General features: G+C 42.6%; 1 protein-coding gene across 2 annotated transcripts in view; it reads right to left on the reverse strand.

The window, feature by feature from the left end:
- The window catches only part of CDCP1 (CUB domain containing protein 1), an 86,767-nt gene extending 60,365 nt beyond the window's left edge, over positions 1 to 26,402 (reverse strand). For both annotated transcript variants that reach the window (XM_037848961.1, XM_037848977.1), the window contains exon 1: positions 26,234 to 26,402. In XM_037848961.1, coding sequence (XP_037704889.1) covers positions 26,234 to 26,315 — 82 coding nt within the window. In that variant the 5' untranslated portion in view covers positions 26,316 to 26,402. The remainder of the gene's footprint in view (positions 1 to 26,233) is intronic.
- Positions 26,403 to 26,888: the final 486 nt, after the last annotated feature.

Consider the following 26,888-nt stretch of genomic DNA (forward strand, 5'->3'; position numbering starts at 1 on the left):
GTTTCCAAAAAATTTTTCCCATTGAGTTGGCTGTCTCTTTACCTTTTTGACAAATTCCTTTGAGGTTCAGAAACTTCTAAGCTTGAGGAGTTCCTATTTATCTATTTTTTTATTTTGTTGCTTGTGCTTTGGGTATAAAGTCTAGGAAGTGGCCGCCTAATACAAGGTCTTGAAGATGTCTCCCTACGTTATCTTCTAGGAGTTTTATGGTACTGTCATTTATATTGAGATCTTTGATCCATTTTGAGTTAATTTTTGTGTAGAGTGTGAGGTAGGGTTTCTCTTTCATTCTTTTGGATATGGATATCCAACTCTCCCAGCCCCATTTGTTGAAGACTGTTATGACCCAGTTTAGTGACTTTGGGGGCCTTATCAAAGATCAGTCAGCCATAGATCTGGGGGTCTATCTCCGAATTCTCAATTCAATACCATTGATCAATATGTCTATCTTTGTGCCAGTGCCATGCTGTTTTGAGTACTGTGGCTTTATAATAAGCTTCAAAGTCAGGGAGTGTAAGTCTTCCCACTTCGTTTTTCTTTTTTAGAGTGTCTTTAGTAATTCGAGGCATCTTCCCTTTCAAAATAAATTTGATTACTAGCTTTTCCAAGTCTGCAAAGTAGGTTGTTGGAATTTTGATTGGGATTGCGTTGAATCTGTAGATGAGTTTGGGTAGAATTGACATCTTAATGACATTTAGCCTTCCTATCCATGAACATGGAATATTTTTCCATCTTTTAAGGTCCCCTTCTATTTCTTTTAGTAGAGTTATGTAGTTTTCTTTGTATAGGTCTTTTACATCTTTGGTTAAGTTTATTCCTAGGTACTTGATTTTTTTAGTTGCTATTGAAAATGGTATCTTTTTCTTGAGTGTTTCTTCAGTTTGTTCATTTCTAGCATATAGAAACATTACTGACTTATGTGCATTAATCTTGTATCCTGCTACTTTGCTAAATTTGCTTATTAGCTCTAGTAGCTGTATCATCGATTTCTTGGGGTTTTCCAGATATAAGATCATATCATCTGCAAACAATGACAGTTTTACTTCTTCCTTTCCAATTTGGATGCCTTTTATTTCTTTGTCTTGCCGGATTGCCCTGGCTAGCACTTCCAGCACAATGTTGAATAACAGTGGTGACAGCGGGCATCCTTGTCTTGTTCCTGATCTTAGAGGGAAGGCTTTCAGTCTCTCTCCATGGAGTACTATGCTGGCTGTGGGTTTTTCATATATGCTGTTTATCATATTGAGGAAGTTTCCTTCAATTCCTACCTTTTGAAGTGTTTTTATCAAAAAGGGATGTTGGATTTTGTCGAATGCTTTTTCAGCATCTATTGAGATGATCATTTGATTTTTTTCTTTTGATTTGTTAATGTGTTATAATACATTGATTGCTTTTCTTATGTTGAACCATCCTTGAATGCCAGGAATGAACCTCACTTGGTCATGGTGTATGATTTTTTTAATGTGTCTTTGGATTCGATTTGCAAGCATTTTTTTGAGAATTTTTGCATTTATATTCATTAGGGAGATTGGCCTGTAGTTTTCCTTTTTTGTGGCATCTTTGCCTGGTGTTGGTATTAGATTGATGTTAGCTTCATAAAATGAGTTAGGTAGTGTTCCATTTTCTCTGATATTTTGAAAGAGTTTAAGTAAGACTTGTGTCAGTTCTTTTTGGAAAGGTTGGTAGAATTTCCCTGTGAAGCCATCTGGCCCTGGGCATTTATTTGTGGGTAGCTTTTTGATGACTGATTGGGTCTCTTTGCTTGTGATTCATTGGTTGAGGTTTTCTGTTTCTTCTCTGGTCAGTCTAGGTTGTTCATATGTTTCAAGGAAATTGTCCATTTCCTCTACATTATCCAGTTTGTTGTCATACAGTTGTTCATAGTATCCTCTTATAATTTTTTTTCATTTCTTCGGAATCCGCAGTAATGTCACCTTTCTCATTCATTATTTTGTTTATATGGGTGTTCTCTCTTTTTGATTTTGACAGTCTAGCTAGGGGCTTGTCAATCTTGTTGATCTTCTCAAAGAACCAACTTTTGGTGTTATTTATCCTCTATTGTTTTTTTGTTCTCTTTGTCATTTATTTCTGCTTTAATCCTTGTTATTTCTTTTCTTCTACTTGATTTAGGATTGATTTGCTGTTCATTTTCTAGCTTCTACAGTTGATCCAATAGTTCTTTGATTTTGGCTCTTTCTTCCTTTTTAATATATGCGTTTAGTGCTATAAATTTCCCCCTCAGTACCGCTTTTGCTGCATACCATAAGTTTTGATATGTTGTGTTCTCATTTTCATTTGTCTCTCTATATTTAGCAATTTCTCTTGCTATTTCTTCTTTAACCCACTGATTGTTTAGAAGTGTGTTGTTTAACCTCCAGGTATTTGTGAATTTTCTAAGTCTCTGATGGTTATTGACTTCTAATTGTATTCCATTGTGGTCAGAGAATGTGCTTTGAATAATTTCATTTTTTTTAAATTTATTGAGCTTGTTTTGTGTCCCAGCATATGATCTATTCTGGAGAAAGTTCCATGAGCACTAGAGAAGAATGTGTATCCTGGTGATTTGGGATGTAATGTTCTATATATGTCTGTTAAATAGAATTCATTTATCAGATTGTTTAGGTTTTCAATTTCCTTATTGGTCTTCTGTCTGGTTGATCTATCTAGAGGAGAGAGTGATGTGTTGAAGTTTCCCACAATTATTGTGGAAACATCCATTGCTTCCTTTAGTTTTGTCAATGTTTCTCTCATGTATTTTGTGGCACCTTCATTGGGTGCATAAATATTTATGATTGTTATTTCTTCTTGTTGAATTGCCCCTTTTATTAGCATGTAGTGGCCTTCTTTGTCTCTCATAACATCCTTCCATTTAAAGTCTATTTCATCTGAGATTAATATTGCTACACCTGCTTTCTTTTGGCTGTAGCTGCATGAAATTTTTTTTTCCAGCCTTTCACTTTCAATTTCTTTGTGTCCCTGTATCTAAGATGAGTCTCTTGTATGCAACATATTGATGGTTCACTTTTTTTTGATCCATTCTGGAAATCTGTATCTTTTAATTGGGGAGTTAATCCATTTACATTCAACGTTTTAACCATGAAGGCATTTCTTGAATCAGCCATCTTATCCTTTGGTTTATGTTTGTCATATATATTTTTTCCCTCTCTCTATTAATGTCCTTTAATGTACCCATACTGACTCTCTTTAGTACTGAACCTTTCTCCACGCCTCTCTCTCCTTTTTTTGTTTCTCTGTCCGTAGGGCTCCCTTTAGTATCTCCACTAGGGCAGGTCTCTTGTTAGCAAAATCTCTCAGCATTTGTTTGTCTGTGAAAAATTTAAGCTCTCCCTCAAATATGAAGGGGAGCTTTGCTGGATACAGAATTCTTGCTTGGAAATTTTTCTCAGAATTTTAAATATGTCATGCCACTGCCTTCTTGCCTCCATGGTGGCTGCTGAGTAGTCACTACTTAGTCTTATGCTGTTTTCTTTGTATGTGGTGTATTGCTTTTCTCTTGCTGCTTTCAGAACTTGCTCCTTCTTGTCAGTATTTGACAGTCTGATCAGAATATGTCTCAGAGTGGGTTTATTTGGATTTATTCTATTTGGAGTTTGCTGGGCATTTATGATTTGTGTATTTATGATGTTAAGAAGATTTGGGGAAAATTAATTCTACAGGCAGGGCAAGATGGCAGAGTGGTGAGGAGCAGTATTTCGTCTCTCCCCTAGAGCAGCTGGCAATTACCCAGGAGCTGTGTGAAGCAGTGTTTTCGGGGTCTCCAGTAACCAGTCACACATTGGACACAAGTTTGGAATTGGAGGAAAAGCTGAGATCGCAGTGAACATTGTAAGTTTCCCGGACCAGGGGTCTGGCACCCCTCCCCACCCAGACCTCACAGACTGTCTTGCTGCCGGCTTCCTGAAAGGGAGGAAAAAAAACCCCAAAAAACAGCAATCTGCTGAGGGCAAGAAGGGAGGCTCAAACCAGCCTCAACTGCAGAATTAATTAACAAATTAATTAACTAACTTTGGGAGCTGGGGTGCTAAAGAAGGGCTGGGCTCCAAGAAGTGGGGGCACGTAAAAGTGGGCACCCATTCCCAGACTCCAAAAAAGCCATTTTTTTTTCCCTTACGTTTTGTCCCTTCTGGCTTCTCGCTGATCCCTTATCTTTTTGCATTTCAATAGCCCCCAGCAGGGGTGGAACTGAAGCGGTTGGAGAGTAATTATCAGACAATAGCCCAAAGCATATCTTTAAATGCTCTATTCTTACACTGACAAAACTTCCAGGCTGGGGAAAAACGTTTAAAAGAGACTCTTTTTTTTTTTTTTTTTTTTTTTCCTTTTTTCCTTTTTCTTGATTTCTTTTCTACTTTTTTTTTTTTTTAAATCTAAAAGTAATATATGTGGTTATTTTCTATCGGAAAGCCCAGGTTGAGGGACTAGGCTGGGCTTGGGGGAGACAGAGTACCCACAGTGTCTTTGAATTCCGTATTCACTACTGAAGGCCTCCACCCCCGTCTTTAATTGGCAACTCAGGCTGACCAAGGAATCTACCTGGAGAGGACCCAAAGAGGAGAGAGGAGAAGGGAATAGTGCCCCTGAGAGACAACTGGAATTCTGAGGATTGGGAGAGTGGAGGGAGGCCCAGCTCAACTGGCAGTCCTCCTTCTGGGAATTCAGACCCCAGGGGCTGGAATTCAGATTCCAGCTTCAGTCAGCCACGCCCCTGACAGGATCAGAGTCACCAGGAGAACTAAAGGCTCCATACCTCCTTACACTGGTGGGGGAGCTGCGGGCTGGCCAGCGCCACCTGCTGGACAGGAGAGGAAAAGCACCAATTCTAAAGGCCTCATAGGAGGGTCTCATTCTTAGGAAAACTCCATACCCTCCCAATGAGACCTGGGCCTCACTAGACTGGGAAAATCTGACTAGGGTCGACCATATCAGAGGAGACCCACTCACAAAAAGGTTACATAGAGGCAGAGCAAGAATCAGAAAAAACAAGAGGGGAAAAATTCCGATCAACTAAATAGAACCTAAGTTAGAGGCCTAGAATAAGTTGAACTGAATAACAGACGCCAGAAAACAAAGCCAACCAACAAGAAAACCACTAGGTAAAAGACAGAAAACAAGCTCAAAATAAACTAATCAAGAGAATCAGATGCCTAGACAACTTAAGATAACAAGCCATACCAGGAAACACGAAAACATGGACCAGCCAAAGGAACAAACTAATAGCTCAGCTGAGACACAGGAGTGGAGGCAACTAATGCTAAATAAATTTGATGAAATGAAGGAAGATATAGCAAAAGAGCTGAAAGATATAAAGAACACACTGGCTGACCATAAAGAAGAATTCATAAACTTAAAAAAACAAATGGCAGAACTCATGGGAATGAAGGCCACAATGGAGGAGATGAAAAACACAATGGAGGGACACAACAGTAGATTTGAACAGGCAGAAGAAAGGATCAGTGAACTGGAAGACAGGTCATTCAAATTCATACACACAAAAGAACAGATGGTGAAAAAAATGGAAAAATATGAGCAGGGTCTTAGGGAGCTGAGCGACAACATGAAACGCACAAATATACGTGTTATGGGTATCCCAGAAGGAGAAGAGAGGGGAAAAGGGGCAGAAAGAGTAATAGAAGACATATTCACTGAAAATTTCCCAACTCTTATAAAAGACAGAAAATTAGAGATTCAAGAAGTACAACGTACCCCAAATAGAATAGATCCCAATAGACCTACTCCAAGACACTTACTGGTCAGATTGTCCAATGTCAAAGACAAAGAGAGGATTCTGAAAGCAGCAAGAGAAAAGCGATCCATCACGTACAAGGGAAAGTCAATAAGACTATGTACAGATTTCTCTGCAGAAACCATGGAGGCAAGAAGACAGTAGCATGATATATTTAAGATACTGAAAGAGAAAAACTGCCAACCAAGAATTCTATATCCAGCAAAACTTTCCTTCAAAAATGAGGGAGAGATTAAAACATTTTCAGACAAACAGACACTGAGAGAGTTTGTGAATAAGAGACCAGCACTACAAGAAATACTAAAGGGAGTGCTACAGGCTGATAGGAAAAGACAGGAGAGAGAGAGTTGGAGAAGAGTGCAGAAATGAAGATTATCAAGAAAGGTAAAAGGAGAGGAAAAAATAAGATATGACATATAAATTCCAAAAAACAAAATGGTAGTAGAAAGTACTGCCCTTACAGTAATAACACTAAATGTAAATGGATTAAACTTCCCAATAAAAAGACACAGACTGGCAGAATGGATTAAAAAACACGACCCATCTATATGCTGTCTACAAGAAACTCACTTTAGACACAAGGACAAACATAGACTGAAAGTGAAAGGTTGGAAAAAGATATTTCATGCAAACAACAACCAGAAAAAAGCGGGAGTAGCTATATTAATATCAGACAAGTTAGACTTCAAAAGCGAAACAATGAAAAGAGACAAAGAAGGACACTATATATTAATAAAAGGGTCAATTCATCAAGAAAACATAACAGTCATAAATATTTATGCACCAAACCAGAATGCCCCAAAATTCATGAGGCAAACACTGCGATCACTGAAAGGAGAAATAGATACCTCTACAATAATAGTTGGAGACTTCAATACACCACTCTCATCAATGGATAGAACATCTAGACAGAGGATCACTAAAGAAACAGAGATGTTGAATTCTATGATAAATGAACTAGACTTGACAGACATTTATAGAACACTACATCCAACAACAGCAGGATACACTTTTTTCTCAAGTGCTCATGGAACATTCTCTAGGATAGACCACATGTTGGGTCACAAAGCAAGTCTCAACAAATTTAAAAATATTGATATTATACAAAACACTTTCTCAGACCACAATGGAATGAAGTTGGAAATAAATAAAAGGCAGAAGGTCATAAAATTCACAAACATATGGAGGCTAAACAACACCCTCTTAGAAAACCAGTGGGTAAAGGAAGAAATTACAAGAGAAATTAGTAAATACCTCGAGGCAAATGACAATGATAACACAACTTATCAAAACTTATGGGATGTAGCAAAGGCAGTGCTGAGAGGGAAATTTATTGCCCTAAATGCCTATATTAAAAGAGAAGAGAGAGCAAAAATTGAAGAGTTAACTGCTCACCTGGAGGAATTAGAGAAAGAACAGCAAACTAACCCCAAAGCAAGCAGAAGGGAAGAAATAACAAAGATTAGAGCAGAAATAAATGCAATTGAGAACAGGAAAAAAATAGAGAGAATCAACAAAACCAGAAGTTGGTTCTTTGAGAAAATCAATAAAATTGATGGACCACTGGCTGGGCTAACAAAAAAAAAAAGAGAGAGCAGATGCAAATAAATGCAATCAGAAATGGGAAAGGGAATATAACTACCGACCCTGCAGAAATTAAGGAGATAATGAGAAGATACTATGAGCAACTATATGCCAATAAACTAGACAACTTAGATGAAATGGACAACTTCCTAGAAAAGCATAAACAACCAACATTAACTCAAGAAGAAATAGATGACCTCAACAAACCAATCACAAGTAAAGAGATTGAGTCAGTCATCAAAAAGCTCCCAAAAAAGAAAAGCCCAGGGCCAGATGGTTTCACATGTGAATTCTATCAAGCATTCAAGAACGAATTAGTACCAATCCTGCTCAATCTCTTCAAAAAAAATTGAAGAAGGGGGAAAGCTACCTAACTCTTTCTATGAAGCCATCATCACCCTAATACCAAAACCAGGCAAAGATACTACAAAAAAAGAAAATTATAGCCCAATTTCTTTAATGAATATAGACGCAAAAATCCTCAACAAAATACTCGCAAATCGAATCCAGCAGCACATTAAAAGAATTATACACCATGACCAGGTGGGATTTATTCCAGGTATGCAAGGCTGGTTCAACACAAGAAAATCAATGAATGTAATACACCACATCAATAAATCAAAGCAGAAGAACCACATGATCATCTCGATTGATGCAGAAAAGGCATTTGACAAAATTCAACATCCTTTCCTGATGAAAACACTTCAAAGGATAGGAATAGAAGGGAACTTTTTCAATATGATAAAGGCAATATATGAAAAACCCACAGCTAACATCACACTCAATGGGGAGAGACTGAAAGCTTTTCCTCTAAGATCAGGAACAAGACAGGGATGCCCACTATCACCATTGTTATTCAACATTGTGCTCGAAGTTCTGGCTAGAGCAATTAGGCAAGAAAAAGATATAAAAGGCATCCAAATTGGAGAGGAAGAAGTAAAACTTTCACTATTTGCAGATGACATGATTCTATATGTAGGAAATCCAGAAAAATCTACAGCAAAGCTACTAGAACTAGTCAATGAATACAGCAAAGTAGCAGGCTACAAGATCAACACTCAAAAATCTGTAGTGTTCCTATACACAAGTAATGTGCAACAAGAGGAGGAAATCAAGAAAAAAATCCCATTTACAATAGCAACCAAAAGAATCAAGTATTTAGGAATAAACTTAACCAAGGACACAAAAGACCTTTACATAGAAAACTATAAGAAACTGCAAAAAGAAATTGAACAAGACCTGAAAAAATGGAAGAACATACCATGTTCATGGATTGGAAGACTAAATATAGTTAAGATGGCAATTTTACCTAAACTGATTTACAGATTCAATGCAATACCAGTTCAGATCCCAACAACTTACTTTACAGAAACAGAAAAACCAATAACTAAATTTATTTGGAAGGGTAAGGTGCCCCGAATAGCCAAAAATGTCTTGAGAAAGAGGAGTGAAGTGGGAGGTCTCACACTACCTGACTTTGAAGCATATTACAAAGCTACAGTGCTCAAAACAGCATGGTACTGGCATAAGGACAGATATACTGATCAATGGAATCGAATTGAGTGTTCAGAAGTAGACCCTCACATCTATGGACAACTGATCTTTGATAAGGCAGTGAAGCCAAAGCAACTGGGAAAGAGCAGCCTGTTCAACAAATGGTGTTTGGAAAACTGGATATCCATTTCCAAAAGAATGAAAGAGGATGTCCATCTCACACCTTATACCAAAATTAACTCAAAGTGGATCAGAGACCTAAACATTAGCACCAAGACCATAAAACTCTTAGAAGAAAATGTAGGGCAATATCTTAAAGATCTTGTGAAAGGAGGTGGTTTCTTAGACCTCACACCCAAGGCACGAGCAACCAAAGAACTAATAGACAAATGGGATCTCCTCAAAATTAAACACTTTTGTACATCAAAGGACTTTGTCAGAAAAGTCAAAAGGCAACCTACACAATGGGAGATGATATTTGGAAACCACATATCAGATAAGGGTTTAATATCCCGAATATATAAAGGAATCCTGCATCTCAATAACAGAAAGACAAACAATCCAGTTAAAAAATGGGCAAAAGACATGAACAGACATTTTTCTGAAGAGGAAATACAAATGGCTGAAAAGCATATGAAAAAATGCTCAACTTCACTGGCTATTAAGGAAATGCAAATCAAAACCACAATGAGATATCATCTCACACCTACCAGAATGGCCATTATCCAAAAAACAGAAAATGACAAGTGCTGGAGAGGATGTGGAGAAAGAGGCACACTTATTCATTGTTGGTGGGAATGTAGAATGGTGCAACCGCTCTGGAAGACAGTATGGAGGTTCCTCAGGAAGCTAAATATAGATTTGCCATATGACCCAGCTATTCCATTGCTGGGTATATACTCAGAGGAACTGAAACTTAAGACACAAACAGACATTTGTAAACCAATGTTTATTGCAGCATTATTCACAATTGCCAAGAGATGGAAACAGCCGAAATGTCCATCAAAGAACGAGTGGATAAACAAACTGTGGTATATACACATGATGGAATATTACGCAGCTGTAAGACAGAACAAAGACATGGATCATGTAATAATGTGGATGAACCTTGAGGACATTATGTTGAGTGAAGTTAGCCAGAAACAAAAGGACAGATTCTGTATGGTCTCACTAATATGAACAGACATTAATGAACAAACTTTGGGAGTTAAAAGCTGACAACACAGGCGACCAGGAGATAGAAAGAGGGCAGAGATCAGCCATATGATGCTGAAGGACTACAGAATGTTTAGGATTGATTGCATAGATCCAGATATAGATAGCATAATACTGTGTGATGGTAGCACAGTATTGTAAGTACACTGAACAAAGATCTCTGTGAATAAAGCTGAAAGAGGTGGGATAGGAGAATGTATGACACCAGAGGTAAAGATAGATGATAAAGACTGGGACTGTATAACGTGGCAAAAACTGGAGTGGCCAATGACTGTTACTAAATATACAAATATGAAAATGTTTTTGCATGTGGGAAAGCAAATGAATGTCAACCATGTAGAAATTTGAAAAAGGGATGGTATTCAGGAAAAAACATAATCAAAGCAAACTGGAGTCTATGGTCAACAGTAGCATTGTAATATACCTCCATTAAATGTAACAAAGGCAATACGCCAATGCTAAATGTATGAGAGGGGGATATAGGGGAGGAATATGGGATTCTTGGTAGTGGTGTTATTTGCTGTCCTTAATAGTATATTGTATTGTATGACATGTTATTTTTCTTTTTATCATTTTTTCTTATTGCTAAAAAAAACAAACAAACAATTTTTCTTGTAGTAATCAGTATGTTCAAATGCTGATTGTGGTGATAAATGTACAACTTTATGATGATACCATGAACAACTGATTGTACACTGTGGATAAATGTATGGTATGTGAATATAACTCTATAAAATTGTAGGAAAATATATATATAGGAGTAAAAGTGTTGGAGAAAACATGGTGAGAGGGATGATGCCTCACTAATATGGACTAACTACAATGTGTAAACTCAGAATTGAATCTTAGAACATAGCCTAACGTGGACACTATAATTGTAATAGTCCCTAGATTGTAAGCTCTTACAGCAGTTAACTCTATCCCTGAATTGTAAGGCCTATCTCTAAACTTTAAGATGCTGATCCCCTAGCGTATGTTGTCACAAACATTGGGACTGGCAGTTTGATGTGCTGAGCCCTCAAGCATGGGACTTGCCCTTATGAAGCTCATTACCACAAAGGAAAGTCTAAAGTTGTATGTAATGATGCCTAAGAGTCTCCCCCTGAGTACCGCTTTGTTGCTCAGATGTGGCCCTCTCTCTCTCTAACTGAGCCATCTCGACAGGTGAACTCGCTGCCCTCCCCGCTACGTGGGACCCAACTCCCAGGGTTGTAAATCTCCCTGGCAACGCAGAGTATGACTCCCGGGGATGAATGTGGACCCGGCATCGTGGGACTGAGAGTATCTTCTTGACCGAAAGGGGGATGCAAAATGAGACGAAATGGTTTCAGTGGCTGAGAGATTCCAAATGGAGTCGAGAGGTCACTCTGGTGGACATTCTTATGCACTATATAGATAACACCTCTTAGGCTTTAATGTATTGGAATAGCTAGAAGTAAATACCTGAAACTACCAAACTCCAACCCAGCCATTTGGACTCCTGAAGACAATTATATAATAATGTAGATTACAAGGGGTGACAGTGTGATTGTGAAGACCTTGTGGATCACACCCCCTTTATCTAGTGTATGGATGAGTGGAGGAATGGGGATAAAAACTAAAGGACAAATGGGGTGGGATGGGGGGATGATTTGGGTGTTTTTTTTCACTTTTATTTTTTATTCTTGTTCTGGTTCTTTCTGATGTAAGGCAAATGTTCAGAGATAGACTGTGGTGATGAACGCATAACTATGTTATCATACTGTTGACAGTGGATTGTATATCATGGATGATTGTATGGTGTGTGAATGTATTTCAATAAAACTGAATTTAATAAAAAACAAACAAACAAACAAACAAAAACAAAAAGAAAAAAAAAAAGAAGAAGATTTGGGAAGTTTTCTCCAACAATTTATTTGAATATTCTTCCTTGACCTTTACCCTTCTCTTCCCGTTCTGGAACACCAATGAGTCTTATATTTGGATGTTTTATATTAACTATCATATCCCTGAGGTCCATTTCGATTTTTTTTATTTTTTTCCCCATTCTTTCTTTTGTTCTTTCATTTTCCATTCAGTCATCTTCCAGGTCACTGATTCGTTGTTCAGCTTCCTCTAGTCTTATACTATGAGTATCCAGAATCTTTTTAATTTGGTCAACAGTTTCTTTAATTTCCATAAGGTCATCTTTTTTTTATTTACTCTTGCAATTTCTTCTTTATGCTCTTTTAGGGTCTTCTTGATGTCCTTTATATCCTGTGCCATGCTCTTCTTGATGTCCTTTATATCCTGTGCCATGGTCTCATTGTTCATCTTCAGTTCTTTGATTAGTTGCTCCAAGTACTGTGTCTCCTCTAATCTTTTGATTTAGGTGCTAGGACTTGGGTTATCCATATCGTCTGGTTTTTTCATATGCTTTAAAATTTTCTGTTGTTTTTGGCCTCTTGGCATTTGCTTAACTTGATAGGGTTCTTTTAGGATTTGTAGACCAATTAAAATCCTCATCTCTAATTTGTCAGATCTACAGCTTCGTGGAATACACTTTCTTTAACTAACCAGCAGGTGGCATCCGCGAGCCACCTATTTCCGTCAAGCCAGTTCTCCCCCACTTTGTCTTTCTGGTGAGTAGGGGTGTGAGTCTTGTAGGGTCCAATTGGTGTACCAAGCTTGTGTGTATAGTTGGTGTTGCCCGCTCTGTATATGGGGCATGTGTCTGGGCAGTCAGGGAGGGGGGCAGCTCTAACAATCAAATCTCCCTGGTGTTCCTGGAGATTTAAAGCTGCTGCAATAGTCTAATCCTTCAGTTCAGTCCTGCCACAATTTGTCTCTGCTGCTGACCCACAAGTCCTTGGTATTGGCATGTGGCCCCTGAGACTTGCAAGTGGGTCCCTCTTCCAGGCTGTGCACCCCCAGGTCCTCTGTTGAGGGATGACTGTGCTATGTCACAGGTGAGTGCCGTCCCCCCAGGGCAGTTCTGGGCTGCAGGGCTGTGTAGGGAGGCTCCCAGTCTGCTGAAAGGATGGAGATTTCGCTGAACTCAGCAGTTCCACGTGTTCATGAGTGTTGTATGAAGTATGCCCAAAGTCAAATTGCTCTGTGGTGTCTGGTCCATGCAGTTCCTGGCTTTCTACATACTGCCCTGGAGGAGTAACTAAAACGTACACCTCACCACTCCACCATCTTGCCCCACCCAGTGTGGTTTTTATAGAGCTGAAGGAAAGGAGTTAAGGCAAGTACAAGGTATTGTTTGGGACGCTGAGGCCTCCTCTCCTGAGCTCAGTCACTACTACTATAAGTCTAAAACACTACATTTACTGTAAAATTTGTGTCCAGATGCTGGAAGGTGACAGGAGGCAGGCAGAGGAGTAGGTCAGACAGAAGGTGATGCTGTAGCCAAGAGAGGTGATGACTGGTCATCTCAGCTCGCCCCATGGGCTGAGAACGAGCAAGAGGAGGATACAGGCAGAAACCAGAAATCAAGGAGACATACGCTGGGAAGCCTGACTTGAAATTCAGAGTCCAGGAGCATTAGGTTGTTCAGGGGCTGACCATGGCAGAGGGCTGGCATGAGGTGGCTTCTGGAAACGATGGCAGGAACTTAGCAGATCCCATTTGTTCAGCATCTGCCATGTGCTGGGCACTTTCTGCACATTTCCTTTGGGGAAATTGTTAAAATTCACAGCTGGGAAGGCACACAACTGAGATTCAAACCCAGGATTGTAGGACTCCAAAGCCCATGTACTTTCTGCTACCTCAAGATGTCCATTCTCAAGGTCACAGGCCGCAAGGGCAGCCTGGGCCCAAGTGTTCACTCGGATCCCAGCTAGGGAGGGGCAGTGGCCAAGGAGTCTCGTTCTGCTTGTACCACTCAACACCACCAACAGAGAGAAGTGCTGATGTTTTCTTTTTCAAGCACCCGCTATGAATATCCATCTTGTCCTTTGCCCCAGTAAGGAGGCTCCTGAGACTACAGGAAATGTTCTGGAGAGTGATGGCTCCTCCCTTGTCCTGTACCCTTGCCTCTCAGAGCCTCCTCTAACTCTTTCTCATGAGGGACAAGTCCTGGCCAACCAGGAATGGAATCTGGTTGTCTCTCTCGTCCCTGATGTCTTTACCACCTCCCTCACTGCCTTTACTTATGATAGGCTGGCAGCAATCTATACTCTGCCTTTTTTGTCTGAAGGCTGACCAGTAGCTGACTTACCACCTGCTCCTTCCTTGCTGCAAATGGACAGACAGACTGCAGACCCGTCCACTGCAGCCAGGGCATAAGAGACAGCGGCCATTTTGAATGTTGACTTCCACTGAATGCCAGTTGAGAGAAGAGTGAAATTGGTTGTTGGGGGGCCTTTGTTCTACCAGTTTATTTTAACTGCAAAGACCTAACCTCTGATCAATTAGGGGGACATGATTGGGGAGTATGGTTGCATCACCATCCCAGGGGCTGGGGAAACCAACTGAGAATGCATCCTCTATTTAAACCTTTTATTTTAGGGACTAGAGATTAGCACCAAACCCCACCCCACCTATTTTTTTTCCTTTTTGTTTGTTTTCAGCAATTAAAGAAAAGGCTGACCCACACAGGCCAAGATGGAGAATAAGTCTTTGAATGAAGCTCTTGCAAATGACCGTAGACCATGTCAAGAAAGTGATTCCATAAGGCAAACCAAGCAGTCCAGGGTGAAACAGGTCAGCACACCCCAAAAGGAGATCTTTGGGAAAGACAGGCACATACCTTCCACAGCAGAGGAGCCAGGACAGCCCCCTGGAGGTGTGATGTCAACGAGGCTGGGTATTATGGGAGTGTTCAGGTATTATGGATGATGTTATATCAACAAGGATAGCTACTGTGGAAGGTATTTTGTCAAATAGGACAGTGCTGGTGCTGGGACTAGCCAGCAGCTTGGGAAAGTTACACTACAAGTTTAGGTAAAAGAGAAACTAAATTGGGGGACCAAGAATGCTGACATGGAGGTTTCGAGATGCTTGGTTCCAAAGCACCTAGTGTTGGGGGGCAAAAGAAAAAGCAGATTGTTACTTCTGAGAGAGGAAGAGAGAGATTATGGGTCAAGGCACTTTCCTCTTCATGAACTATATTTCTTCTTATCAGTAGGAGTTGGTCCTACTGCTAAGTGGTCATGTGAAGGAAGAGGAGACTGGGAACAAAACTCAGCTAGAAAATTCCAGAGTACGGAGGCATTTAATCTTCATTCAATTCAATTCTTCTTTGCTTCTGGGGCTGGTTTCCAGATATAAATCAAGTCCTTGAAAGATTAACTGAATTACATCTTTCCAGACAGTGGATCACTTAGCAAGTTGTCATTTGAGAGATGTGGCAGATTCCTTTCTAAATACTAAACAATACTGTGGGATTATTGGTAATCAACAACAAAGCCATACTTCTACTCCAGAATGAGGCCAATCTCAGGGTATGTCCCACAGACCTTAGATGCTTAGGACATCTTGTTCTCCTCCTCTTTTTTCCTGCCTCCAGAAGCTATTCCCATCCCCAAACTTTATTGCAATTTGTATACATACATCTTTTGCTGTGTTTATCACACTGGACAGTGTCACAAATTCAAATGCCTTCAGGGGCCTGGGCAAGTAATATAAATGAGAGAAGCCAACACAGTGAGAGTCTTTGTTGAATCAGAGGATGCACACTCCAGTAAATTCCTTGCAACAGCTTTTTTCAAAGCACATCAAATATAACTGTACCAAAGCTCCTAGGCCCCTGGTGACATATTTGAATCCCTTCTAGATGGTGAGCCCCTCGAGGGAAAGGGACTGGGAGTTTTTACCATTGTATGCCTAGCATCTGGCACAGAAAGCCTCCAACATCTGTGGAATTAAGTGAATTTGGTAACAAAATTACCCAGGACTGGGCTAGATCTTTTTAAGACATTCTAGACAAAAATGAATTCTTGAGGCCTGCTCAGTGCTGGGCCCTAAATACCAGATAGAGAGAAATGCAGTAAGTTGCTCCTCAAGAAAAGTTGTTCTAAGTGGAGAAGACAGCGTTTGTTCATCAGTTCCCTGATTCCTAGTGACCTAACATTTCTTCTCCATCCCATCTACCCAAACAAATTCTTGCAGGAAGCAAGTTTAGACTTTTTTGAAAGATTGACTCTGTTTCAGAAATTTGTTTTTAAACGCAACAAAACTATTGATTGCTATACTCTTACATGGCTTCAAATTTTTTTTTTAATTTAAAAGTATTTTAAAGGCAAAACTATAGTGATAGAAGGCAACTCACTGGTTGCCAGCAGCCAAGGGGCAGGGATTGATCGCAAAGGCTCCTTTGTAAACACAGTGTAGTGACGGAATTGTTGTATCATGCTTTGACAGGACTCATCAAACTGTATAATCGAGACTGGTGAATTTTATGGTATATACAATATACCGAAATAAAGTTGAAAAATACTTTTTACATTTCGATAAATAATACATGCGTCATAAAGTAAAAAAAAAAAAAAAATGTCTTCCTCTTAACCTGAATCCAGTTCTGTTTCCAGAGGCAACCACTGTCACCAGTTTCTCGTGTATCTTTCCAGAGATAATCTATGAATATACAAATGTCTAGCTATACATCACTCTTTTTTCTTTCATTTTATTTTGCCAAAAGGTAGCATGCCCCACCCACTATTGTTCTGAACCTTGTTTTCCTCTTCACATTATATTTTGGAGGCCATTCCATGTCAGTATATAGAGAGCTACCTCATTCTTTTAAACAGCTGCCCAGAATACCATTGTTTGTTTGTGTGATAATTTATTTAACCAGTCTTCTAATGACGGACATTTGGGTTGTTTCCAGTCTCCAGCTACTGGGGGCAGGGAGGAGAAGGTGCTAACATAAGTCAAGCTGTCAGAGGGATACACCTTCCCTGGCCTCTCCGGTTCCTGGCTGGATGTTGGGCTGTATTCCCCATCGAGATGGGGAGGTGTGGGGAAGGGGGGGCTGCAAGATGACCCAAGCACTGTTTACAATTTGAAAAAATGTCTTCTGTGCTCTGACAAGTTGAGAACTTGCCCCTGACAGGTTTAGCCCAAGGGTGAGGTGCCTGATAAGATTGTCAACGGTTTTCAGGCCAGTTCAGGATTAAAGGCTGTGGCCCTGGCAGGCTCCATGGGGATTAGGTTCTGGTTTCATGGCCAGAACTGGTAACAACTCCAGCCTAGTCTTGGTTTATGGCAGCTGTTCACAAAGATAGGGTGTCTCATTTATTTCTCATGTGTAACTGCTCATGATTTTTAAGTTTCATAAAACTGGTCTGGTCAGTTCCTTGGGTAACAGGAAATTCATGTGCGTATAGGCACTTACTTGCAAACTATGTGTAAGTGCTGCTTGTGTTCTTGAGAACAATTTCTTGCATGGGCCTTCCAATCCAGCAGCTCCACTACTAGGAATTTCTCCCGCAAATATCCTCCTAGGTGCCCAGAGTTGCCTGGGCTGGGACATTAACTGAAGCCCAGTGTGTGACAGCAAAAATCTGAAAACAATCTAAATGTCTTCCAGCAGGAAACTGGTACACAGACTAGGGCCTGGCATTTTTATCCAGACTGTTCGTTGAAAAGCTGAATGTTCTTCCTGGGCCCATCTCAAACAATCAACATAACAACAATTCTCATTAACTGAGAATTTGTCCCAAACGAGACTCAGGGCTGAGTTATGTACACACATGGTTCCATCTAGTCCTGAGCCAGCCTCAGAGGCGCTGCTGGCACCACTGAGTCCCAAAGAGGTTAAGTGACATGCCCAAGGTCGGCCAGTTAACAGGCCGTGGAGTAAGCATTTGAACCCAGCTCTGCCCACCCCCAAAGCTTATCAGAGCAAGGCTGTATCCAAAATGCTAGAAAGGCACCCATGGGCCTGGTTAGATCTTTGGCTCCAGTCCTTGCATTTGTCTGTCCCTTCTCCCTCTGCCAGTTTCCAGTCAGGAATCTGAGCTCTTTGGGGAAAGCAGCAGTGAGCAAGAACTCAGAAGCAAATAGTGAGTGAGAGAGGCTGGATCAGAGTTGCTCCCAGGCCCAACCCTGGCAAGACTTGTCAGCAGGACAGTCAATGGCGGGGATGGCCCATCACCCCAGGCTGAATCCTCCCAGGAGAGGGTCCCCACTGCCCAGGGGCCTCCAGCAGAGCTTACATGTCCAGGAAGAGCAGCAGCAGGTAACAACCCTGCCCTCTCTGCTGCCCGGGCCTCAGTGCCCACCCCTCCACGGTGGCCAGCATGCCACTCGCACGGGAGTCTAGTGCCTCCCCTGGGTCAGGAGGCGCCACGAGCCCTTCCGACTCAGGGGCTTCGTCCCACCACCTGTGCATCCTCCATGTTGTCCCAGGACCTGCTCCCCGAATGTCTGCGAGCTGTTCTCAGGTTAGCATCATGGTAGTCAGACATCCTTGTTTGAAACAGTCGGGTGTTCCCGCCTCCAGATCAGTCCCAGAAGAAAGGCATTGGTTTGGATCTGTCACATGCCCAGACAGACGTACGCCGTTTCCGTGCAGCTCCGAGTTACACCACACCTTGTCAGGCATCGCAGCAGCCCCCTCGTGGCCCCAAGTGTTTTGTGATTCCACAAAAACAAAGACCACAGCCCGACTGAAACTTGAGGCGATCTTGGACTCAGAACGTTGATGAAATTCTTATTTCTAGAGACTGCCTTTATCACCCCAGACAAAGGCAGCAGATTGGCACCTCATACATTTCTGCAGAAATGGCACACTTCACCCAGAACATTTTAACCTTCTGTCACGGAGGGTAGGAGTGTTCGCACTTCATTTAAAACTTAAAGAAAGTCACACCATCTGTGCTCATGGAATGGTTTTAAATTTTTTAAAAGATATTTCCAAATTGAATATTGAAGGATGTAGGCATTCTGAGGTAAAGAGTTTAATGGCCCGACGGTCAGGTCACAGAGCTGTGTTTCTACCTAGCAGAAAGGAAGGCTGTCAGCAAGAGGGCAATGCAAATTCTTGTCATCACTACTGCTACCAATAAGCTGTCTTTCACATCTGGGGATACTACTCAGCCACATCATGAGGCCAGGTGTTTTCATTTAACTACTTCTTTCCAGTTTTTTTCTAGGCTCTCATGAGATATAGACAGAAAGATAACAAGAAAACATAACACGTCGTACTATTCATACACACTGCTTTAGAACCTGCTTCGTTCACAGTATCATGTTCTCCGTCATAATGTTCTCCACCATTTTCTGGTCATCCCCTTTATAGTTTTGATTGGGGTTGCATTCCTGCACACCCAGCCACTCCACCATCAACACATTTAAAGGGACCAAGCAGAGACTTACGGCATGAGTCCTGAGAGATTCACACCCAACCACCAAGAGTTAAGTGCCTGGTGTGAGGCGGAGAACCTGGACCACTGGGGAGCTTTCTCCCACCCTCTGCAGAAACCCAGCGAGCTGTGGTCCTATCTGACAAGCCACAGTTTTTATTTGCTACTTTTCCAGCTTTCCCAGTATTTAAGCCAGCATGTGCAGCCCCTGAGACTGTGTTCCCCTCCTCCTCCACTTCTGTTTGATTTGCCTCCAATTTGGAGCCCAGATACCTGGGCTTTAGTCCTTCCTGACCCTGCCAACTTCTAGCAGTGTGACCTGGAAGAGTCACCTAACTTCTGTTGGATTGTTCTGTCTCCTGGAAGGACTTGGCATGAGGGCTGACCTGGAAGATGTAGGCGTTCAGTACCTGCCTTGTACTGTCCATCTCTTTATTCCCTGGATGTTTATTAAGTGTCTGCTATGTGTTCTAGTCACTTAATGCAGGGTGGTTGGATATGAATCTGCCAGAGCAGGTCCACCAGATCATAGGCCTCCACAGGAGGTCCAGATATCAGCTTTGGTTTAAATCAGCTCATAAAACTTTAGGGCTGGAGGTTCCTCTGCACAGCTGAAGCCTCTAAATCAAAGATGGGGAACCCGAAGCCAAGAGGTGAGGCAATTTTTCCCAAGCCATAAAGCCAACTGTTGACAAGACTTGAGGCTGGAGCCAGGTGTCCTGACTTACATGTAGTGTTCTGACCACCCTGCCCACTGCCTCGACAACTGGCCAATGCCAGCTTCTTCCTGGGCTCACAGCTGCCCTACATTCCCAGCCTGCCTATCAGCTGGGTGGGGCCATGCAACCAAGTTCTAGCTGATGGAATGGAGCAGAAGTGATGGGAGCCACTTCCATTCCTGCCCCATAAAAACCTCGCAGGCGAGATCCCACAAACTTTTTTGTTCTACCAGTTTGATGCAGATGAAGCCACATGTTGTTGCAGATGGTAGAGCAGGAAAACGGAAGGAAGCCTGGGTTCCCATACCATTGCCTGGAGAATATCCCCGGCTTTGGACCTTACGTAAGCCAGAAATAATCATCTGTGGTGTTGGAGCCGTCATATGTGTTTGGGCTTGTGTGTCACCAGCTGGCGCCACCTAAACCACGAGTCTCATCATCGGTAACGACTAAGCCCTCATCATTGTAAACCTGAGGAGCCACCACAGCCCAGGCCTGCCTTACATCTCCTTGATGCACAGCATCATGGCATTCTGAGCACTTAACCAAAAGTAAATATTTGAACGGAAATTCAAAACATTTCTCTCACCCAAAGTTTGCGATTAGTTTTAACTGGAAGTGGTCACGAGCCTGTGCTCTGTAACAAGACTGCCCAGATTCACCGAGAGCACCACCACTTACTAGCCGTGACCTTGGGCAAGTTGCTTAACCCTCTTTGTTACTCACTTTCTTCCAACTGTTCTTTGAAAGTTTCTTTACAAACCGTTTGACCCAGTAATTCCTCCCCCAGGAACTTTGCTTATGGATAAACTTGTCCATATACCCAATACTGTTAACTGCAAAGATGGTCACTGAGGTCTATTTACAGTAATAAAAGACTAGAAACAACGTATCAACGAGGGACTGTTTAAATAAATACAGCACTGTGTTCCCAAGCCAAGGAATATTATGCAGCTGTCAAAAAGAAATGGGACAGTATGTTCTGATACAGACTGAGCACCAAGATGGATTGTTTAGCTAAAAGAGAGAGAGAGAGAGAGAGAGAGAGAGAGAGAGAGAGAGAGAGAGAGAGAGACATGCACATGGTATGTATCCTTTACTATATTCTATAATATGCCCCCATTTGTGTGAAAAGGGGGTTGTCATATACTTATCAACCTATACCTACATAGAATAGCTCTGGAATGACGCCCAGGAAACCGTGGCTGCCTCTGGAAGTTGATCTGGGGTCACAGGTAGATAGGAATTTACCTTTCTCTGCCTGCCCCTTTGTACTATTTAACTTTTTATTACCATGTGCATGTATTATTTTTTTCCAAACACACTTTAAACTTGTTTGAATATTAAAAACACATATTCATTCCCAGGACAAATATGAACGCAGCATTCAATAAGCACTGGTTGGATTTTTTAAATGTAAGAAAAAAATTCCGGAGTGCAGACACGGTCTCCAGTGTACACCACACGGTGCCTGCAGGAGTTGGCTGTGCACAGCTGACAGAGAGCACGGTGTTGGGGTCTGGGTTCGGGCGTCAGACTCCCTGGGTTTGCATCTCAGCATTACCACCTACCTGCTGGGTAACCCTGAGCAAGTTATTCTACCTCCCTGTGCTTCGTTTCCTCATCAGTAAAGAGAGGTTACAGGAGTATTTGCCTGAGAGGACAGAGGACTAAATGACATGCAGACCTACCCCAAGAATACCTCCTCAATTTATATTTTCTTGGGAGAAAATGGTTTTGTTTTTATTACTCAAACTTCGTGGGATTTACATTTCTTCTGTCAGTTTTTTTTTTTTTTGGCCAGTGTCTATTTAGGAAATGTATATTTACATTTGCAAATGCAGCCCAACATTTAAACAAAATGATGTGCACAAAGTCTCCACTTACATTCTAAATACAACAGGTAGAGTGTCAGAGTCAACAAGGGCATATGCAGCAAGTCACTGCATTACAAAGCAACTGTGAACAACCATATAAATGGCTTTGCAATCTTTAAGTGAGGGCTTAATGTATTTTACATTTAACAGGATTGATTAATTATGTAGAAGTATCTTCCTGTGTTTCCAGTTACGCTTTTGGAAACCGTTGGGGATTGGGGTTTTTGCGCAATGCCTTACAATTTTTTTCTATTTGAAATAATTGAGACCTAGGGCCTTGGTTAGTGTTTTTATGCAGGATGTCTGGTTTTCAGGAATGGATTACTGATGCCAAGTGGGAGATGCTAACATGTAAAGTACTCAGAAGAGTGCCCAACACACAAAGCAAATGCTCAATATGTTTGAGTGATTATGAGAAGCATGGTAGTCAGTAATTTAAAAACTTGATGGAATGCATACAAATGCAGGGCTACAAAGAGGTGAGGGAGGGAACTTGGCTGTCCTTGCCTGTTTGTCTAGAATATTGTCTGCTGCCAGGCAGAAGATGATAGGCTAATTTTATAAGGTGTGAGAAGTGGTTTGAAATAATTTGATTATGGGATATCTTTTATAATTTGGAATGATCTAATAAGAAGAGACAAGATATTGAGGGTTATCTTAATGATATGGGAATGCTCAGGTGTGATTATGGTTCGTTAATTTTCTTTTTGTATTGTAGGACAATATTGGAAGGAATGAAGTTATTTCAGGATATTTGTTTTTCTCATTGCTTTGCTTTGTTTTCTTTGGAAATATCTTTTTATTTGATAAATAAGGTAATTTTTAAAAAGTGAATGGAACTGCTATTTCATCCAGTATTCAAAACTAAGTAACATAATGGTTAAACAAAAGTCTAGGTGAGTATTCTGAACATGAGTTTTCAGCTCAGGAATGCACCATAGAAGTGAATGGAACTGGTATTTCTCTCAGTATTAAAAAAAAAAAAAAAAAAAAAAATAGAATGGTCATTGAAGGATGAGAAATTCTCTTAATCATCCAGGCAGTGAGCCTTTGCCATGGGTCCCTCATATCAGAGGTCTTGTCATCCCAAGGCCCCACCCACCTTGACCTCGATCAGGGGCCCTGTGACCAGCAAACTATGCCCCCTAACCCCACTGCCCACCAACGTGTGCCCTCCAAATCCAGGTCAGCACTGCTGGGCAAACACACAAGTGAGGCCCATGTTATAAGCCCAGAAATTCAAGTTCTGTTCTATTTCGGCAAAAAAATTTCACATGCCCTGTTGGACTATTAGTGTCACCCAGCTGGGGCACTCCATCCACCAACACTGTTCAGTATTTGCTGAAGTAGGAGGAAAATGCTTCTTCCATAGATACCAGTGGAAGTGGAAACAACGATGACAATGTGGGGTGATCGTGGGGAACAGGGCGGTCATACACTGCTGGCCGGAAGGTACACCAGGACAAGCTCTCCACAGAGCAATGCGGAAATATGCATCCAAAGCCCTCATATTCTCTCTACTCTTCCACCCAGCAATTCCACTTCCACAATGCCAGCCAAAAGAAATAGTCAAGGATATGAAGAACAATATGGGCAGAGGAATTCATTCTCAGATCAAACAAAATGGGATAATCCAGCTTACACTATTTTATAATCCAGGCAACATGATAATAATGTCTTTCCACATCAGTATATAATCTTCTGCTGCATAATTTTTATTGTCTTTTCATGGAATAGGCCTATCAAAATTGATACAAGGAGTCACCTATTCTAAGACATCTTCTGCTATTAATAGAAAAGAAAAATGGAAGCAACCTAAATGTCCAACAATAGGGGACTGGTTAAAGCCATACAATAGGATGATCCCATTTTGGTTTTACACACACACACACACACATACCCCAAGAAGTCTGTACACACAGTTATCAAGGTGGCTTGTTCGTAGATGACTGCTTTTCAGTTTGCTTATATTTACTGCCAGTTTTTTCAACAGTAATATATATTTTAAAATATTTTAACTTCCTTCCCCCACATTGATGGTCAGGGAGAAACCCCAGAAGAGCATGTGTCTGTGTGAGGAGTACAGCCATCACAGATGAAACGGCTGCGTGTGAGGTGAACCCCGAGGCTGATGAGGTGGGTGACAGAACACGTCTTTATGACTGGCAGAGCTGCCGTCTCTGACTTCCAGGTCATGCAGACCCGTGGTGTGTATGTGGGGGGTGGAGTGGGGCTTTCAGTCCCACCAGACCACAGCCAGCAGCTCCTCATTTGAATCTGAGGAATGATGCACACACACACTCACCCAGGGTGAGTGAACACATCATTCAATCTGCTCACATTTTTTGGCAAGAAACAATGGCAGCAAGAACAGGGTCACTGAGCCAGACTCTTGTATCTGAGTGGTTCTTGGGAGGCAACTAAGAGGTTTTAAGAAAGCTATGATTCCAACTTAATCAGCCCTTCACTCCTGGAAATGGGGTACATGGTAAGAATACCAAACTCACACAAACCTGCCCTTACTCTTCAGCTAAGCAGTGATCTGTAGTTCATTTTCTCTCTGTTAAGTCTTTGTTATAAGAGTTCGGGAATTTATAAAACAAATCCATAGTGCCAGGGCTCTGGCTTTGCCCAGTAATACTGCAAAGGCCTCCACCTTTTGGAAATACCCCAAGTCTCCAGGCAAAGCAGATGCACTCAGCAATTCCTGCAGCCACAAAAGCATAAGCCTGGCCAGTTTGAGAGCCCATTGGAAAGATTTAAGGCAAGTGAAATGGGAGGATCCTCAGCTTCCTCCTATTTACACACTGAACGGTAAGGCATAGCCCCGACAGGCAAGAACTTCCTGGAAGGAAGGGATTCCATTGGAACTACTGCAGACCAAAATGGCAGCCTCCCAAGGCCACAGGGAGAAATCAGACACGTAACAGACGTGCACAGGACTGGCTGTCATTCTTGTCATTAGTAATGCTTGGTTTGAACCATATTCTTACCTGAGGAATTCTCAACTGTTATCACTGGCAACCAAGAAACATCTCAAGTGCCAGAATTTCAATGCTGCTCCCAAGTGTGGAGGAAACAAATTTTTTCACTGTTTTCACTCACTTAAATCACTCTTGATTCTTAACTTTTTTTTTTCATTAAAGGCAATCTTGAAAATTCAGCCCTAAATAATTATAGTAAATATGTATACAGTGTTTTAAATGAGGTCTTATAATAATTTTCTATTTACTGTGCAGCAATATGTCACCTGATGTTATTGGAGAAAGGAACCAGGAAGCTTTCTTATCTCGGGTTTGTAATGATGGCAGTCATCGGGACTGCAGGAAGCACACCTCACCCTGCTTGGTTTTATTCCTTATTTTAATTTACTTGCCCACCACACAAAGGCGCAGCCAAGGGCATTAAAGACCCAAATGGCTTCCTGGATAGCTCTATTTAAAAGACATAAAACCTGTGCTACTCCCAGGAAAGGCCCCAGATCAAGTTCTTACAGGAAGAGACCAGGTTATTGACTTTGCTCTCACTTCCAGGGCCCGCAGGCCATGCCTTCGCGGCACAGGCCCTTGGGACGTGCGGCTCTCTCCCCCCAACCGGAACTACTCGCTAGTCACACAATCCTTCGCGCAACCCCTCTGCTGTCAAATTCACCAAACACAGGTGTGAGGGGTGGGTGTCCAGCCCAGGCAGCGCAGATGCCCGAGGGCCTTCCGAGCTGGGGCTTTCATTTTAGAATTAATGAACCTGAACTTCAGGAGAGCGGGAATGGGGCTTGCGGAGAAGGAAAGAGGTGATCTGAAAGGAAATCAGGGGGTCTAACCGTGGATTTCTTGCACCTTTTCCCTGGCTCGGGCGAGGAGGATGAGGGTGGGTTGGTAGAAGAAAGCCCTCTCCCTTACCTGGGCGCCCCCAAGAATCCCCGTAGCCTCCCGGGCGCCAGGGCGCTACCTCGGGTAAGTCTCCCGGGCTCTGCTAAGGCGCTCACCCCTTTTCTCTTTCTCGGTCAGTGCCGGGATCATCCCCGGATTCCTGGGGTCCCCACGTGCTGCGACCTGCGCCAGGGCGGGCGAGCTCGGAACCCAGGAGGGCACGGCCACCACGCCCGACGAGGCGCGCCCTGGAGCCGGGCTGTCCCGGGGACCCCGCGCCCTCCGCGTATAGCGACAGCGCAGCCGCCGCCACCGCCTCCCACTCTGGACCCTCTGCACCCTGCACCCGACCCCGTCCAAACCTCCCCACCTCACCCTCACTCCCAGCGCGGGCTCGCGGGCCACTCTGAGCCGCCGGCGTCGGACGTACAGAACTTACCCGCCCCGGGCAGCAGGCGCGCGGCGCCCAGCAGCAGGACCCACAGCAGTGCGCTTGTGACCCCGCGGTTCAGGCCGGCCATGGCTCCCGGGCGCCTCGGCCTCCGCGGGGAAGGCGACTCTGGTCCGTGGCTCGGAGCGGGGGCCGCGGGCGCCCGAGCCTGGCAACGGCCGCGCGGCACTCGGCCCGGGCTCGCTCACCTGCGCGCGGGCGGACGGGCTCCGCCCTATGCAGCCGAACCCCAGCCGGTCAGGCCCGTCCCTCCTCCCCTTCCTGCCTCAGCACCCGCCTCCCTTGCCCTGCCTAGTCTGCACCTTCTCAGACTTAGCCCTTCCTCCCAAGGCTGAAGGTGATTAGGTCTCCTGTCTAAAGGTCTGTTTGTCTGAAGACACTTGGGTCGCCCTTGGAGGAACCCAGTTGCCTTCCCTCCACTGCGCGCCGTTTAGGAGGGGAATCATACTGTGGATCACTCGAGCCCTGGCTGGCTTCCTCCCTTCTCTCATCTGCTACCTGACCTGTGTCTGAGGCCCACTGGACTTCAAAGCCAGTGCAAGGGTTACTCTTAGTAGGGCTATGGACCCGTAGCCTACCCAAGGGACTCCACCTACACCATTTCTAACGCTCATAGCAATCCTTCCACATGAGATGAAACAGA

The sequence above is a fragment of the Choloepus didactylus genome, chromosome 1, assembly GCF_015220235.1.
Source record: "Choloepus didactylus isolate mChoDid1 chromosome 1, mChoDid1.pri, whole genome shotgun sequence".
In the NCBI taxonomy this organism is placed as follows: domain Eukaryota; kingdom Metazoa; phylum Chordata; class Mammalia; order Pilosa; family Megalonychidae; genus Choloepus; species Choloepus didactylus.